Genomic DNA, 16,296 nt, shown 5'->3' on the forward strand with positions numbered 1-16,296 from the left:
GTAGCAGGCGTAAAAAAAACTGATCAAGTAGATGCACAATGGATTATGGTCATTGTAGCACATTACCAATGGTTTAGGTGTTAAACTACGTAGAACTGTGGCACGCTGGAAACCATCTCCCTACTACATCACTCAGTTCAGGCCGGATCTGATTTATCTAAAAAGACAATAAAAAAATAAACTGTGCAATGTGCGCACTGAGCTCACAGAAGAAATAAAAACTGTCGAAATGGAATTTAAATAACTGCCTGCCATTTGTCAATTTGTTGTTTTAAAAACTCAATTCCGGTTAATCGCTCAGCACTAATGACTAGAAGAGATCTGTGACTTTGAAAGAGGGGTCTCAAAAAGGAGCATAGGGGGTTTAAAGGGTGTGTCTCAGTTACCAGATCTCAACCCAATTGAACACTTGAGGGAGATTCTGGAGCGCCTGAGACAGTGTTTTCCACCACCTTGAACAAAACACCAATTTATTGGAATAATGGTGTCACATCCCTCCAATAGAGTTCCAGACAAAACCACATTGAAGCTGGTGGCGGCCCAACGCCCTATTAAGACACTATGTTGGCGTGTCCTTTATTTTGGCAGTTACCTGTAGGTCTTGTCCAGAAACCACACCTAGCCCCTAATGACTTCACTACTGCCCCGTCTCAAAATACCTAACATCATCAATAAGATTTCAATAGATGTGAATCATGCGGAGAGTAACCCTCTCGCGGGAAAATCGTCTGCGTCTCAAATGACACCCTTTTCCCCATATACTACCTTGGCTGCTACGGCTGTCCACGCCTTAAAAGGACGCTTACCCCTTGATCAAGGGGATTAGTGTGTGCGTGTAAGCAGCACCACTCCACAGAGCTGGGGCAGACATGAACGCGGCTCCACATACCCACTGACACAGCCAGCGGCAACACCCAACACACACTCACACTGGCTGGCTGGCTGGCTGTTGAGGAAACTTTCCCTAGTCAGTGGCTGGACACTCAGCAGCAGCTCCGGCGCCACAGGAGCCCTCAGATCTCTCAGCCCAGCCAGTGACCTAAAACATTGTGTCCGCGCGTACATACATGCTTGTGTACGCATGCATGCCTGACGTTGCCTGTTTGTGTGCGCACGTACGTCTGTCTGTGGGTGTCTGGTGTGTGTGCCAGTGGGATTGTCTGACGTTCTGTGTGCATGTCAAAGTGTGTGCATGCCCCCCTCATTTCCTGTAAGAGACAATGAGGAAGACAAAGGAGGTAAGAGTTTTGGGTGACCTCCATTCAGTTGTCCATAGCAGCCGTATCAAATACTGATCTGCTGCAGGACTTACACTAGGAGATCAAGGCATATTATCATACTCTCTGGCACAGCAAGGAAGCATTACCAATCTGAGTACAGGCAATGAGATTAATAGAGCGATAACTTATCCTAACTTGTTTTCTGGCAGCTCCTCCATCGATTTCAGCGTTATAACCAGGGTCAAATCAATCTAATCCAAATGCTTTTTACCAAATATCAGGCGCCCAGATTGATTCACTCATGGGGACAATGATGATAGCACGCCCGTCCCTCTATTACAGAATGAAAATGGCCCCCAGTTGAATTGTTTCGGCCTGGGCAGTATTTTAACAAATGTCGGCGTTCTAATGGAGCCAGGGCAGGGTCAGCTGTAATGTGATTTCCTGGTGCTGGTGCCGCGGAGGCGTGGGTTGAAAGCCAGGCTAAATCATCATTCAGGGCTAGATGTCAGTCCAGTAACATGTTAAGGTGACACTGAGCGCCCTCCTCCACCTCAGTAATAGGACTGTTATTATGGCTATGAGATCAAGTGTCTATTTACTGGGATGGCCTTTTGGGTCTGAATTGATGCAAAGAGAGAGGGAAGGAGATTGAAGTGGTTGGGAGAGAGAGAGAGAGAGAGAGAGAGAGAGAGAGAGAGAGAGAGAGAGACAGATGAGATTGTAAAATCATAAAAAGGTTGAGAGTGTCTTTAAGCACTTGCATACATACTCACACACACGGAAATAGAGCAACACACACACAGAAATAGAGCAACACACACACAGAAATAGAGCAACACACACACAGAAATAGAGCAACACACACACAGAAACAGAGCAACACACACACACCCACTGATGAGGCAACAGCCATGACCTCTGGAGGAGAGTCTAAGCCTGCTTGAGTGGAAACGGTTGGTCTTAGCCCATGTCGACTTCACAACACTTCTAACATGAAGGGTTTCCTCACATAACAGTAAACCTAAATGACTCCGATAATAACTGGGTAGCAGGCTGTAAAGCAGCCAGATAGATGGATGTAGCAGGTGTGGCTCTCCATCTCCCCCTCAAAACAGCCACTGGGCAAGCCAGTAAAATAGATGTGTATATCCTAAATGGCACCCTATTCCCTATATAGTGCACCAATTTTGCCCAGAGCCCTATGGGACCAGGTCAAAAGTGGTGCACTACCGAGGGAATAGGGTGCCATTTGGGACACATTCAATGTTTCTGAGCCTCTTGACCATCCAGCACAGCACAGCTTTGCTTTGCCTGGCCTGCTATAGACTAGCTACTGTACCATTTTGGAAAAAGTATACACAACAGAATGGTTATGTGACATTTACAACCGGGGGCAGAGCCTTAATTTTAGCAACACGTCAGTTTACAATGGTTATTATGTACATTAGGTCAGACGCATGCCATTTAAATCACTAGAGAGGGTTTTTTCTACATAAAAGACATCTTTAACATCTGTTATTTTTTTCCTCCAACATGATAGCTCTGTGAGCTGGGCTTGCACTTCTCCTGGAGGGAACGTCTGGCTTCTGGTCGATGGGAACCGAGCTCAACTGATGGATAAAAAAACTGCACACTTCATGTGGCAGGCTGCAGTGGGGTTGAGAGCAGCGGAAATGGGGAAACCTTAAAGGGGAATTAAAAAGCAAGCAAATAAATTACATTTACAAGGAGGGGGACGTCACCACGTTTCAGACTGCAGCTCAGAGCTGAGCCCTTTACGAGCTCCCTGAATACGAACAGACAATTACACGCTGTGGAAACGCAAAACAAATACAGCCTGGGCCTGGTCCCTGCAGTCTCTGCTGGAAGTGCTGAGAGGACAGGGACAGAGTGCCCAGAGGCCAGGGATGCCACCCGGTCCACAAACCGCCTAGATATAAACCAATGGATTTCAGAGCAATAAACTACAGGCCTACGGGTGCATATTAAACAACAATGACCAAGACTAGAGTATTTAGATTTCTTTCATTTCTACAGTACTATAACACATATGGAATCATGTAGTAACCAAAACAAAAGTGTTAAACAAATCAAAATATATTTTTGATTTCAGATTTCTACAAAGTAGCCACCATTTGCATTGATAACAGCTTTGCACGCTCTTGGCATTCTCTCAACCAGCTTCATGAGGTAGTCACCTGGAATGTATTTCAATGAACAGGTGTGCCTTGCTAAAAGTTAATTTTGTTTAATTTCTTTCCTTCTTAATGCATTTGAGCCAATCAGTTGTGTTGTGACAAGGTAGGGGTGGTATACAGAAGATAGCCCTATTTGGTAAAAGACCAAGTCCATATGGCAAGAACTTTGAAAGTTTCTTCAAGTGCAGTCGCAAAACTCATCAAGCGCTATGATGAAACTGGCTCTTATGAGGACCACCACAGGAAAGGAAGACCCAGAGTTACTTGTGTAACTCTGTGTTGTTGTATGTGTCGAATTGCTACGCTTTATCTTGGCCAGGTCGTAGTTGCAAATGAGAACTTGTTCTCAACTAGCCTACCTGGTTAAATAAAGGTGTTCTCAACTAGCCTACCTGGTTAAATAAAGGTGAAATAAAAACTTCTGCTGCAGAGGATAAGTTCATTAGAGTTAAATGCACCTCAGATTGCAGCCCAAATAAATGCTACAGAGTTCAAGTAACAGACACATCTCAACATCAACTGTTCAGAGGAGACTGCGTGAATAGGGCCTTCATGATCGAATTTCTGCAAAGAAACCACTACTAAAAGACACCAATAAAAAGAAGAGACTTGCTTGGGTCAAGGAACACGAGCAATGGACATTAGACCGGTAGAAATCTGTCCTTTGGTCTGATGAGTCCATATTGGAGATTTTTGGTTCCAACCCAGTGTCTTTGTGAGATGCAGAGTAGGTGAACGGATGATCTCCGCATGTGTGATTCCCACTGTGAAGCATGGAGGAGGCATGATGGTGTGTGGGTGCTTTCCTGTGACACTGTCAGTGATTTATTTAGAATTCAAGGCACACGTAACCAGCATGGCTACCAGAGCATTCTGCAGCGATACGCCATCTCATCTGGTTTGCGCTTAGTGGGACTATCATTTGTTTTTCAACAGGACAATGACCCAACACACCTCCAGGTTGTGTAAGGGCTATTTGACCAGGAAGGAGAGTGATGGAGTGCTGCATCAGATGAACTGTCCTCCACAATCACCCGACCTCAACCCAATTGAGATGGTTTGGGATGAGTTGGACCGCAGAATGAAGGAAAAGCAGCCAACAAGTGCTCAGCATATGTGGGAACTCCTTCAAGACTTTTGGAAAATCATTCCTCATGAAGCTGGTTGAGAGAATGACAAGTGTGCAAAGCTGTCATCAAGTCAAAGGGTTGCTATAAAATATACAGTGCCTTGCGAAAGTATTCGGCCCCCTTGAACTTTGCGACCTTTTGCCACATTTCAGGCTTCAAACATAAAGATATAAAACTATTTTTTTGTGAAGAATTAACAACAAGTGGGACACAATCATGAAGTGGAACGACATTTATTGGATATTTCAAACTTTTTTAACAAATCAAAAACTGAAAAATTGGGCGTGCAAAATTATTCAGCCCCCTTAAGTTAATACTTTGTAGCGCCACCTTTTGCTGCGATTACAGCTGTAAGTCGCTTGGGGTATGTCTCTATCAGTTTTGCACATCGAGAGGACATTTTTTCCCATTCCTCCTTGCAAAACAGCTCGAGCTCAGTGAGGTTGGATGGAGAGCATTTGTGAACAGCAGTTTTCAGTTCTTTCCACAGATTCTCGATTGGATTCAGGTCTGGACTTTGACTTGGCCATTCTAACACCTGGATATGTTTATTTTTGAACCATTCCATTGTAGATTTTGCTTTATGTTTTGGATCATTGTCTTGTTGGAAGACAAATCTCCGTCCCAGTCTCAGGTCTTTTGCAGACTCCATCAGGTTTTCTTCCAGAATGGTCCTGTATTTGGCTCCATCCATCTTCCCATCAATTTTAACCATCTTCCCTGTCCCTGCTGAAGAAAAGCAGGCCCAAACCATGATGCTGCCACCACCATGTTTGACAGTGGGGATGGTGTGTTCAGTGTGATGAGCTGTGTTGCTTCTACGCCAAACATAACGTTTTGCATTGTTGCCAAAAAGTTCAATTTTGGTTTCATCTGACCAGAGCACCTTCTTCCACATGTTTGGTGTGTCTCCCAGGTGGCTTGTGGCAAACTTTAAACAACACTTTTTATGGATAGCTTTAAGAAATGGCTTTCTTCTTGCCACTCTTCCATAAAGGCCAGATTTGTGCAATATACGACTGATTGTTGTCCTATGGACAGAGTCTCCCACCTCAGCTGTAGAGCTCTGCAGTTCATCCAGAGTGATCATGGGCCTCTTGGCTGCATCTCTGATCAGTATTCTCCTTGTATGAGCTGAAAGTTTAGAGGGACGGCCAGGTCTTGGTAGATTTGCAGTGGTCTGATACTCCTTCAATTTCAATATTATCGCTTGCACAGTGCTCCTTGGAATGTTTAAAGCTTGGGAAATCTTTTTGTATCCAAATCTGGCTTTAAACTTCTTCACAACAGTATCTCGGACCTGCCTGGTGTGTTCCTTGTTCTTCATGATGCTCTCTGCGCTTTTAACGGACCTCTGAGACTATCACAGTGCAGGTGCATTTATACAGAGACTTGATTACACACAGGTGGATTGTATTTATCATCATTAGTCATTTAGGTCAACATTGGATCATTCAGAGATCCTCACTGAACTTCTGGAGAGAGTTTGCTGCACTGAAAGTAAAGGGGCTGAATAATTTTGCACGCCCAATTTTTCAGTTTTTGATTTGTTAAAAAAGTTTGAAATATCCAATAAATGTCGTTCCACTTCATGATTGTGTCCCACTTGTTGTTGAGTCTTCACAAAAAAATAAAGTTTTATATCTTTATGTTTGAAGCCTTAAATGTGGCAAAAGGTCGCAAAGTTCAAGGGGGCCGAATACTTTCGCAAGGCACTGTATAATATACTTTTTTGGTTACTACATGATTCCATATGTGCTGTTTTGACGTCTTCACTATTATTTTACAATGTAGAAAATAGTACAAATAAAGAATAACCTTTGAATGAGTAGGTGTCCAAACTTTTGACTGGTACTGTTTATCTTGCATCTGGGGAAATTGTTAGTGAACCACATAGGTAAAAATCCTTGGAGTTGAAGAGCTTAAATGCTTACCAAAACTGACACCTGTCAGTGATAAGATTTTTTTGGGGGAAAGAAAATATCATACAAAATAAGAGGCCATGTTTTATTTTCTTCTTAACAGAAGAGCCTATTGGAACTGATCTCACAGTGGTGTTTTGAGAAACATGTTACAAATAAAGCCTGGACAAATTGGTAAAACTAATCTTTGGACTGAGATCAGACTGGTGAGGCTGAGTCATAAATTTATAGCAGTTATTTCTACACACACGCACATGACAACAATTACTTTATTTTCATAGACATCAAGTGAGGTGGGAGGTACTGGAAGAAAAGAGACACAAATTCTGTCACAATATTCCCAAAGTTTCCTTCTACCCGTCTCTGACTCCCTCCCCCCCCCCCCCCCAACCCACTCTCCATCTTTCTCATTCCCTCTCTCCCCTGTAGAACCCAACCCTCAACACACAACAAACGCTGGCCACATCAGAGGCAGCTCGGGGGGGTGGGAAAGGGGTCTGTGATTCCGGCACGCCGCGGGCATTAGCGGGAAAGTAATTAGGGTAAAAAGTTCAACCACAGCTCCATGTCTGCAGCACTGCCAGAAATACATTTCCTCCTCATTCAGTACCGTACACCACCAACAAGCATATTGGAAACACATTGCCCCGCCAGTGTGTGTGTGAGAGAGAGAGAGAACGCTTGCAAAAATCCCTTGGTAAACCGCTAGAGTTTATTGACGTACCAGTGCGTCAATCTAAGTAACATAATAAAAAATTGAGCATCACAATCCGTCTGTTTTTTTGCATGGCCTCCGTCTCAATCCACTGCATCCACCTATTTCGCCCTTTCTTGCATCCAAACGGTTTGGCCTAAAAAACTAACATGACCATCCTATAGAAAGGGGAGACTCTTGCAAACTGGACGGTGTTCTCTGTTTTGCTCTACGACCCCCAGAAGTGTCACAGGACTTGTCTACAAGTAACCCATACAAATTAATGGAATTATGGAGGAAGTTTGTGTCAAAGACAAGGGGTAAAATAAGAGTTCTCTCCTAGATATAGAACAGACCCTTCAAAACCTTATTCCTTATGACTGAATTTTTGACCTTTCTTTCCCTTTATTAATATGTTATTCAATGTGTTTCTATGGTGGTAAAGGCCGAATTCAATATTACATCAAAAATATATTGTTTTTATATACCGAAAGCGGTCCTAAAACTCAAAATCATAGTCAAATGATCCATGGTATGACCTTCTTAAAACAATTCCAATTTTCAGCTTAGAATAACAATAACAAAAGAGAGCCTAATAATAAAGATGAGATGGACAGGAGTTCAACCTCCTCACCATTACTGACAGCAGTGGAGTGGACATGAATATTTATCATCGAAAACACATGCCTTGTATTTAATGCACTTCTTGTCAGTTCACTGTTCGCCAATTTTTTGTCAGAGTTAAGTGGAAACATTTAAAACAAAAACCAGCATCTCGTCAAGTGTGCATTCAGCTTTGACAGCTAAATGCACAGTTGTGTCAAATAGCCTGTAGTCAAATGCTCTAAATATCGTAGCATATCATATTAAAGTTCAAACAATGTACTCATAGCAGACTACCTACGAGGAAGATTCAACAACACGACAGGTCCGCCAGAAAGAGCATTATGAACCCACAGAAAATACTTTAAAAACAAGGTAATTCAACCTGTACGCTTTACACCAACATTCTTCATTGTCCAATACACAATATGTTGCCTCAGGGTGTATCTGTCAAGGAGTCCACTTTGTGATAACACATGGAGTTGTTCTTTACTGTCAAGTGTCAGATGAGAATTGAATACTACTAAAGATATTACTATAAAATATAAATATCACTGCATTATCAACACAAAAATAAACAACTACTCTTTGAATAAACCCTCGTCGGTTACAACACAGATAAAGCTGGGCTACCCGTCCTGCAGCATCTTAAAAAAGAAAATATATATGGAAAACTGCTTTTAAACTCTTCAAAAGGCTTCACTTCAAAGGCTAGGGTCTTCCTATCCTTGGAGACCTCAAGTTATATGAGTGTCCCAGTCTGCACGGAACACACAGAGGACAGACAGCGCACAGATCTAAGCAGCAGTTAGCTGCACCTGGACTAGACTGTCTCAGAGGAACAGTCGGGAGGGGAAGGAAGACAAGAATCCATGACACAAGGACAAGATGGATGAATCCCAAATGGCACCATATTCCCCATGTAGTGCACAACTTTAGACAAGGGCCAACAGGGCTCAAGTCAAAAGTAGTGTACTATACAAGTAATATGGTAACATTTGAGACACACACTATGAGAGAGGAGACTGTGTGCAAAATAGCATAGCATCCCTAATGTCCATTTCTCACTCACATGCACAAAAACAGCTTCTTGGTGAAGAGAACGTATTGGTAACTAGAGGGTACCTAGTTCAAATCCCAAGTGAGGTACAGTATACTAATGTTTTCTTTATGAGATTAGGTACTTAATCTGGTTTCCAGCCATTCACGGCTTGTCATCCTTAAACACACCAAAACTAATTGGGGTTGGAAATTACTGGTAAGTGATATGCTACTTCCCCTAAATAGAAATAGGTGGCATATTAATACATAAGGACATAAATTCTAAGTTGCTGAACAACACCTTCAGTATCACAAAGCTGAAATGCCCTGATTATATTTTCACATTAAATTGAATGTAAAACATACTGCACAAAAGCTGAATGAATGGTGGGCTGAAAATTATGCCTCATTGTGCGTGTAAAAAAATATGTTTATACCTTTCACTTCGTACCACTGTGTTTAAACTCACTTCCTATTTGAAGGGGAAAACTAGCGAGGCAGAACATATTTTCATCCGACAGAAAACAGATGAGGAAGTCAAAATAAACGCTTCAAAATAAAGCCAGAGACTGCCCTCCGTTAGCGCTGAGTGAGTGAGTGTGAGATGTGTGTGTAAGTCTAAATGTAAGTGTGTGGGCTAAAATTAAAAAGGAGGTTTAGATGAGATTACAGGCATTCCTGTTTCCACAGATGGCCAGTACAAAAGGTTCTGGAATGATTTCATCAGAACTCTTAAAAATAAGAACACGACATTCCCACCCACAAATTGAAAACAAACAAACGTAGAAAATAAATCAAATGTCCCTGTTAGAGCTTTATTTCTCTCTTAATCAATTCTGTGGTTAGCTGGACCACAAAAGACAACACTGATCGTACACACACACATCATCGCTGTGTCCCCACTGGGAGGGGGTACGTGCGTGCATATCATGGTGACTAAAAGAACAGCCCAAAGGCCTCATGCTGGCTTCAAAAGCATCACTTCTCCAAAATCTGGTGCCTCTTTTAATAAAAAAGCTCTGAGATTTACCATTTAATACACTTTAGAGGGATACCTTGCGTTTACCACTGCTAAACCTGTCATGAAAATAGCAATGAAAAGCACAGCTTAGTACCACAATAGGCTTTCATCTAAGTCTCTTTGAAAATGTTTAGTGGAATGAGTGGGGTTTTCCCTGCAATACTGTAATTAATATCAAGGCATTAGGTGACAGGATTATTTATTTTTTTGGTGACAACAGGACTTAGTGGATAAAGCATTAAGATAAAGACAAATTAGGGACATGACATGATCTCTTTTTTAGGATCAATCTTGCTTTGTTGTTGACGGGTGTCATTTCAAATTACACATAGCTTATATCTTCCTGCATTAGATTAAAAACTGTGTGCTAAATGTGTCTACTGAATAATGAGATATCAAGGACACGACACCGGCCTTGTTGGTGAGGTGTGAAAAGCCTCGACTCAAAGCCGTGAGTTTTAAAAGGACAGGTCCGTGGGAGGTTCACAGGGCCAGCTGGAGGGCCGTGGCCTGGTGCTGAAACCATAATCTCTTGAAAGGCCCAGCACCTAAAACACTGGTAATGATAAATATTGAATTAAATTAATGTAAAAAGGAGGCAAGAAAAACATGCATCCTATCCACCTATACTGGTGATGACGGTTTCCAGGTCACTACTGGCTACCGTCTGTGGTAGGTAGCCATGGTGACCATTGTCACCCTCGGGGGAGTCTCTGTGAGTTCCGGGCCGGCCGGAACCCTCAGAAAATATGAATCCATCCATAGTCTCCATGGTGACAGAACACTTTATTTGTCAAAAATAAATAATAAAATCATGCCCACATCCTCTGTGCATCTGGAGATTTGGGGGTGGGTGTACAGGGTAGGAAGATTGGGGGGTTATAAATGTCAGGGGCTCTGCTGACAAGAGCTTTTTGCTTGCCCAGACACTTCATCCACAGTTCCCAAACTCAGAGGTGGGTCCTGGTCAAAAGTAGTGCACTAGTCAGGGAATAGGGTGCCATTTGGGACAGAGAGTGAGAACAAAAGCAGGCTTCTTCTTCACTGCTGAACTTTTACCCTGGGAGTGTGTGTATGCTCCCACTCCGAAAAACACCCACAAACAGTTAAGATGCCTCCGCCCTCCACCCCCTGCCTCTGTGATTTGCATTCATTGACAAAGAGCAGTCTTAAATGTTCAGAATGTTAATACCAGCGGACCTAATTAAATAAATTTATATAATAACAACGACCAGCAGCAGCAGGGGCTGGAAACACAAATCATTTCCAGACACTATGTGAGGAGAGGAGGAGCAGGAAGACCAGAGCCCAGGGGCGGATACAGTATGGCACACAGGCATTCTTCACTAATTCCCCCACCAACCCAACTGGCACTGGCGCAGTGCGTGAAGGGACACACATGTACTTTGCTGTCAGGAAAATCACTAGATCCATACATTGTTTTGGCTTAACGCATAATCCTTTCCATTGATAAAATGATGTTGAGTGGGTCTGGCTAGAAGCCCACAAATACAAGGATAGGCACACATGCTTTTCCCCCTTTCTGGTTTTCCTTTAATTTGCAAATCTTGTAATCTAAGCCTCGAGCTGACTGAACCAACTTCTAAACCAGCGCTGCTCTCTCGGCCAAGACTCCAATCTGTTTTCCATTTAAGTGTCAAGCCGGCATCCTTTTTGCTGGTTGACAAAAGCTGTTATTTTAAAATGATTATATGCTAAAAATTGAGTGAGGACCTTAATAAGTTTACGAATGTCCTGAATGGAAAAACTGTTCTGTGGCCATAGGGTAGTCCTCTCTTCTTTTAATGTAGTGTTATTTACCAAACACCTCTGTCGGTCGGGAGTCAGGACGGCCCCAGCCTGGCTGTGCCATTCAGCCAGAGGTCAGGGTTTGGTCTTTTAAGCATCAAGCATGTTTTCAGCATTACTGCTGAGCGTCAGTCACCAGGCCAAGCAGCCAAACCCTCCCCGTCTGTAGCTCTCTCTCCGTGTCAGCCAGGACACAGCCAGAGCAGTGGTAGAGGCAGTACAGAGGTAGACGAGGCAGTAGAGAATCGGTGGCAGAGGCAGTAGAGGAGGAGGCAGCTTTACTTTGAAAACTTGGGGAAGGTGGTCTCCATCAAAGCCCAGCCGAAGACAGACTTCCTTATTTCATTTCCCAGGAAGGAAATATCGAGTTAAATGTTTCGATGTTCTGGAAGAGGAGCAGGGACAAGGGGAGGGGAAAAAGGGAGGTCATGACAACGTATGGAGAGAACAGACGCCTGGGGTTCTCACTCTTCACCAGGGGGGCTTTGATGGCTCTTATTACGTAGGACAAATTATAGGCTTTCAAATGTACTTAAGATTTGTACCTTGTAACGTCTGAACGTCACGCAGTACAACTAAGGGCCCTAGCCTGTCTTTCCCTTCCAACACATTTTAATAAAGATCGACTCTGGTGACAGAGAAAGGACATTCCATTACCACATGGAAGTTTCACATCTTCTCCTCTCATCTCCTCCTCCTCCTCCTCCTCCTCTAACCTCTCTTCCCATCTCCTCGCTCCTTTTCTGCCTCGCCATGCAACCAGATTGGCTTATCCAATTCTGGTAAATTAGCAAGGAAAGTCCACCTAAAATCACCCAGAATGACTTATTAATGCGCTGCCTTGTGTCAGTTCTTGCAGACCTGATTATTTCTAGTAAAAGATCAAAACAACTATTTGACTTGTTGCTCCCTTGTTAACCAGGCATGTGACGTGACTGGAAGGAAGGAAGGATGGGGAAAGGGAACTCATGTTAAGGCGTTGTATGAAATGACAGCCTGATCTATATATAGTGCACTACTAAATAGGGTGCCATTGCAGACGTGGTCTGAGTATGCAAGTCACGTTGACATGTTGTGCAATCTGGTGCCACTGTGAGTCTGTCTGAGTGACCAATCAGTGAGATGGAGGCCAGAGAAATAGAACGACTAGACCAGAAATGAGTCCATCATCATACATATACTAACTTCTGAGACGCTCGAAAACTGGGGGCGCCCAATAAAATAAAACTATGCCTGGTCGCCAACTGACGCACATCACTCCTACCAGTGGTCATGGTTACCAGCAGCCATGGTTAGCACATGTGGAAACTGGATTACAAGTGTGTGTGGCGTAGTTCAACTTTGACCCAACCAGAGAAAGGCTTTAGAGCTAATGGACTGTAACTCTAATGATGTCATCAGGAAAAATCAACTCTTTCAACATGGGAAAGACTTGGGCTTGTACATATAATCACATTATTGGATCTCTAGGGGCTTGTACTGTAAAAAGCAGTTTGTGGATTCAGTCAGATACCACCCTCCTAAGCATATCTCCCAGCGATGTCATGATGTGCACTGTACTCACCCCGAGGACCCGGTACTCTTGCACACCCCCAGGAGAGGCCTTTTGTCCGCAAAACTATCAATCATCAGCGGACCTAGAAGAAGAGGGGGAGAAGAAGAAGAAGAAGAAGGGGGAGAAGAAGAAGAAGAAGGGGGAGAAGAAGAAGAAGGGGGAGAAGAAGAAGAAGAAGGGGGAGAAGAAGAAGAAGAAGGGGGAGAAGAAGAAGAAGGGGGAGAAGAAGAAGAAGAAGAAGGGGGAGAAGAAGAAGAAAGGGGGGAAGAAGAAGGGGGAGAAGAAGAAGAAGGGGGAGAAGAAGAAGGGGGAGAAGAAGAAGAAGGGGGAGAAGAAGAAGAAGAAGGGGGAGAAGAAGAAGAAAGGGGAGAAGAAGAAGAAGGGGGAGAAGAAGAAGAAAAGGGAGAAGGAGAAGAAAAGGGAGAAGGAGAAGAAGGGGGAGAAGAAGAAGAAAGGGGAGAAGAAGAAGAAAGGGGAGAAGAAGAAGAAAGGGGAGAAGAAGAAGAAGGGGGAGAAGAAGAAGAAAAGGGAGAAGAAGAATAAGAAAAGGGAGAAGAAGAAGAAAGGGGAGAAGAAGAAGGGGGAGAAGAAGAAGAAGAAAAGGGAGAAGAAGAAGAAGAAAAGGGAGAAGAAGAAGGGGGAGAAGAAGAAGAAGAAAGGGGAGAAGAAGAAGAAGAAAAGGGAGAAGAAGAAGAAAGGGGAGAAGAAGAAGAAGGGGGAGAAGAAGAAGAAGGGGGAGAAGAAGAAGAAAAGGGAGAAGAAGAAGAAGAAGGGGGAGAAGAAGAAGAAAAGGGAGAAGGAGAAGAAGGGGGAGAAGAAGAAGAAAAGGGAGAAGGAGAAGAAGGGGGAGAAGAAGAAGAAGAAGGGGGAGAAGAAGAAGGGGGAGAAGAAGAAGAAAAGGGAGAAGAAGAAGAAGAAAAGGGAGAAGAAGAAGAAGAAGGGGGAGAAGAAGAAGAAGAAGGGGGCGAAGAAGAATAAGAAAAGGGAGAAGAAGAAGAAAGGGGAGAAGAAGAAGGGGGAGAAGAAGAAGAAGAAAAGGGAGAAGAAGAAGAAGAAAAGGGAGAAGAAGAAGAAGAAAAGGGAGAAGAAGAAGAAGGGGAGAAGAAGAAGAAAAGGGAGAAGAAGAAGAAGAAGGGGGAGAAGAAGAAGAAAAGGGAGAAGGAGAAGAAGGGGGAGAAGAAGAAGAAAGGGGAGAAGAAGAAGAAGAAGGGGGAGAAGAAGAAGAAGAAGGGGGAGAAGAAGAAGAAGAAGGGGGAGAAGAAGAAGAAAAGGGAGAAGGAGAAGAAGGGGGAGAAGAAGAAGAAGAAGGGGGAGAAGAAGAAGGGGGAGAAGAAGAAGAAAAGGGAGAAGGAGAAGAAGAAGGGGGAGAAGAAGAAGGGGGAGAAGAAGAAGAAAAGGGAGAAGGAGAAGAAGGGGGAGAAGAAGAAGAAGGGGGAGAAGAAGAAGAAAAGGGAGAAGGAGAAGAAGGGGGAGAAGAAGAAGAAGAAGGGGGAGAAGAAGAAGAAGGGGGAGAAGAAGAAGAAGGGGGAGAAAAAGAAGAAGGGGGAGAAAAAGAAGAAGGGGGAGAAGAAGAAGAAGAAGGGGGAGAAGAAGAAGAAGAAGAAGGGGGAGAAGAAGAAGAAGAAGGGGGAGAAGAAGAAGAAGGAGAAGAAGAAGAAGGGGGAGAAGAAGAAGAAGAAGGGGGAGAAGAAGAAGAAAAGGGAGAAGGAGAAGAAGGGGGAGAAGAAGAAGAAGGGGGAGAAGAAGAAGAAAAGGGAGAAGGAGAAGAAGGGGGAGAAGAAGAAGGGGGAGAAGAAGAAGAAGAAGAAGAAGGGGGAGAAGAAGAAGAAGGGGGAGAAGAAGAAGAAGGGGGAGAAGAAGAAGAAAAGGGAGAAGGAGAAGAAAAGGGAGAAGAAGAAGAAGGGGGAGAAGAAGAAGAAGGGGGAGAAGAAGAAGAAGGGGGAGAAGAAGAAGAAGGGGGAGAAGAAGAAGAAAATGGAGAAGGAGAAGAAGGGGGAGAAGAAGAAGGGGGAGAAGAAGAAGAAAAGGGAGAGAAGAAGAAGAAAAGGGAGAAGAAGAAGAAGGGGGAGAAGAAGAAGAAGAAGAAGGGGGAGAAGAAGAAGAAGAAGAAGGGGGAGAAGAAGAAGAAAGGGGAGAAGAAGAAGAAAAGGGAGAAGAAGAAGAAAAGGGAGAAGAAGAAGAAAAGGGAGAAGAAGAAGAAAAGGGAGAAGAAGAAGAAAGGGGAGAAGAAGAAGAAAGGGGAGAAGGAGAAGGGAAAAAAGGGGGAGGTGAAGGAGAGAGAGAGAGAAGATGATGATGAGGGACTGTCAGAGAGCAGTGATCATTCATCATTAGGGGGCCCTATGCATGTGAGACAGGCCTGTTGTGTATTGTGCCCAGTCCAGCCGGCCAGAGCCACCCACTCCACTTAACTAGCACTACTGTAGCAGGATGCGTGTTGATTACATTACTACAGAAGCTCTGTAATCAAATGATACCCCCTAAAAAATTCTGAAGAGATGGACTCCCGAGTGGCGTAGTGGTCTAAGGACACTAGAGATCCTGGTTCGAGTCCAGGATATGTCACAGCCGGCTGTGACCGGGAGAGCCATGGGACGATGCACAATTGGCCCAGTGTTGTCCGGGTTAGGGGAGGGTTTGGCTGGCAGGGATGTCCTTGTCCCATCACACTCTAGCGACTCCTGTGGCGGGCCAGGCGCATGCATGCTAACGCGGTTGCCAGGTGTACGGTGTTTCCTCCGACACATTGGTGCTGCTGGCTTCCGGGTCAAGTGGGCATTGTGTCAAGAAGCAGTGCGGCTTGGCTGGGTTGTGTGTCGGAGGACGCACGGCTCTCGACCTTCATCTCTCCCGAGTCCGTACGGTAGTTGCAGAGAGACAATTGGACACCACGAAATTTGGGATAAAAAGGGGTAAAAAAAAAAAATAAAAAAAAAAAAAATTACACAAAATTCTGAAGAGGAAAAGGAGACAATATATAAAATAGAACATTACAGAAGTTAGACCATCTCATTCCTGGCAACTTGGAGAGGACTCATCCCTGCTGACCACAGAATAATGCCCAGGTTAACATGAAGAGTTATGGGGATCAAATAGATTA

The 16,296-nt window shown here is 43.9% G+C and overlaps 1 protein-coding gene across 17 annotated transcripts in view; it reads right to left on the reverse strand.

The window, feature by feature from the left end:
- LOC110507115 (BCAS3 microtubule associated cell migration factor) overlaps window positions 1–16,296 on the reverse strand; it is a 361,308-nt gene that overhangs the window by 328,462 nt on the left and 16,550 nt on the right. For all 17 annotated transcript variants that reach the window (XM_090223475.1, XM_090223473.1, XM_036965506.2 and 14 more), the window contains exon 7: window positions 13,206–13,278. In XM_090223475.1, the coding sequence (XP_090079601.1) occupies window positions 13,206–13,278 (73 nt within the window). The remainder of the gene's footprint in view (window positions 1–13,205; window positions 13,279–16,296) is intronic.

This window comes from Oncorhynchus mykiss, chromosome 27, assembly GCF_057628025.1.
Source record: "Oncorhynchus mykiss isolate SJ-2025 chromosome 27, ASM5762802v1, whole genome shotgun sequence".
NCBI lineage: Eukaryota > Metazoa > Chordata > Actinopteri > Salmoniformes > Salmonidae > Oncorhynchus > Oncorhynchus mykiss.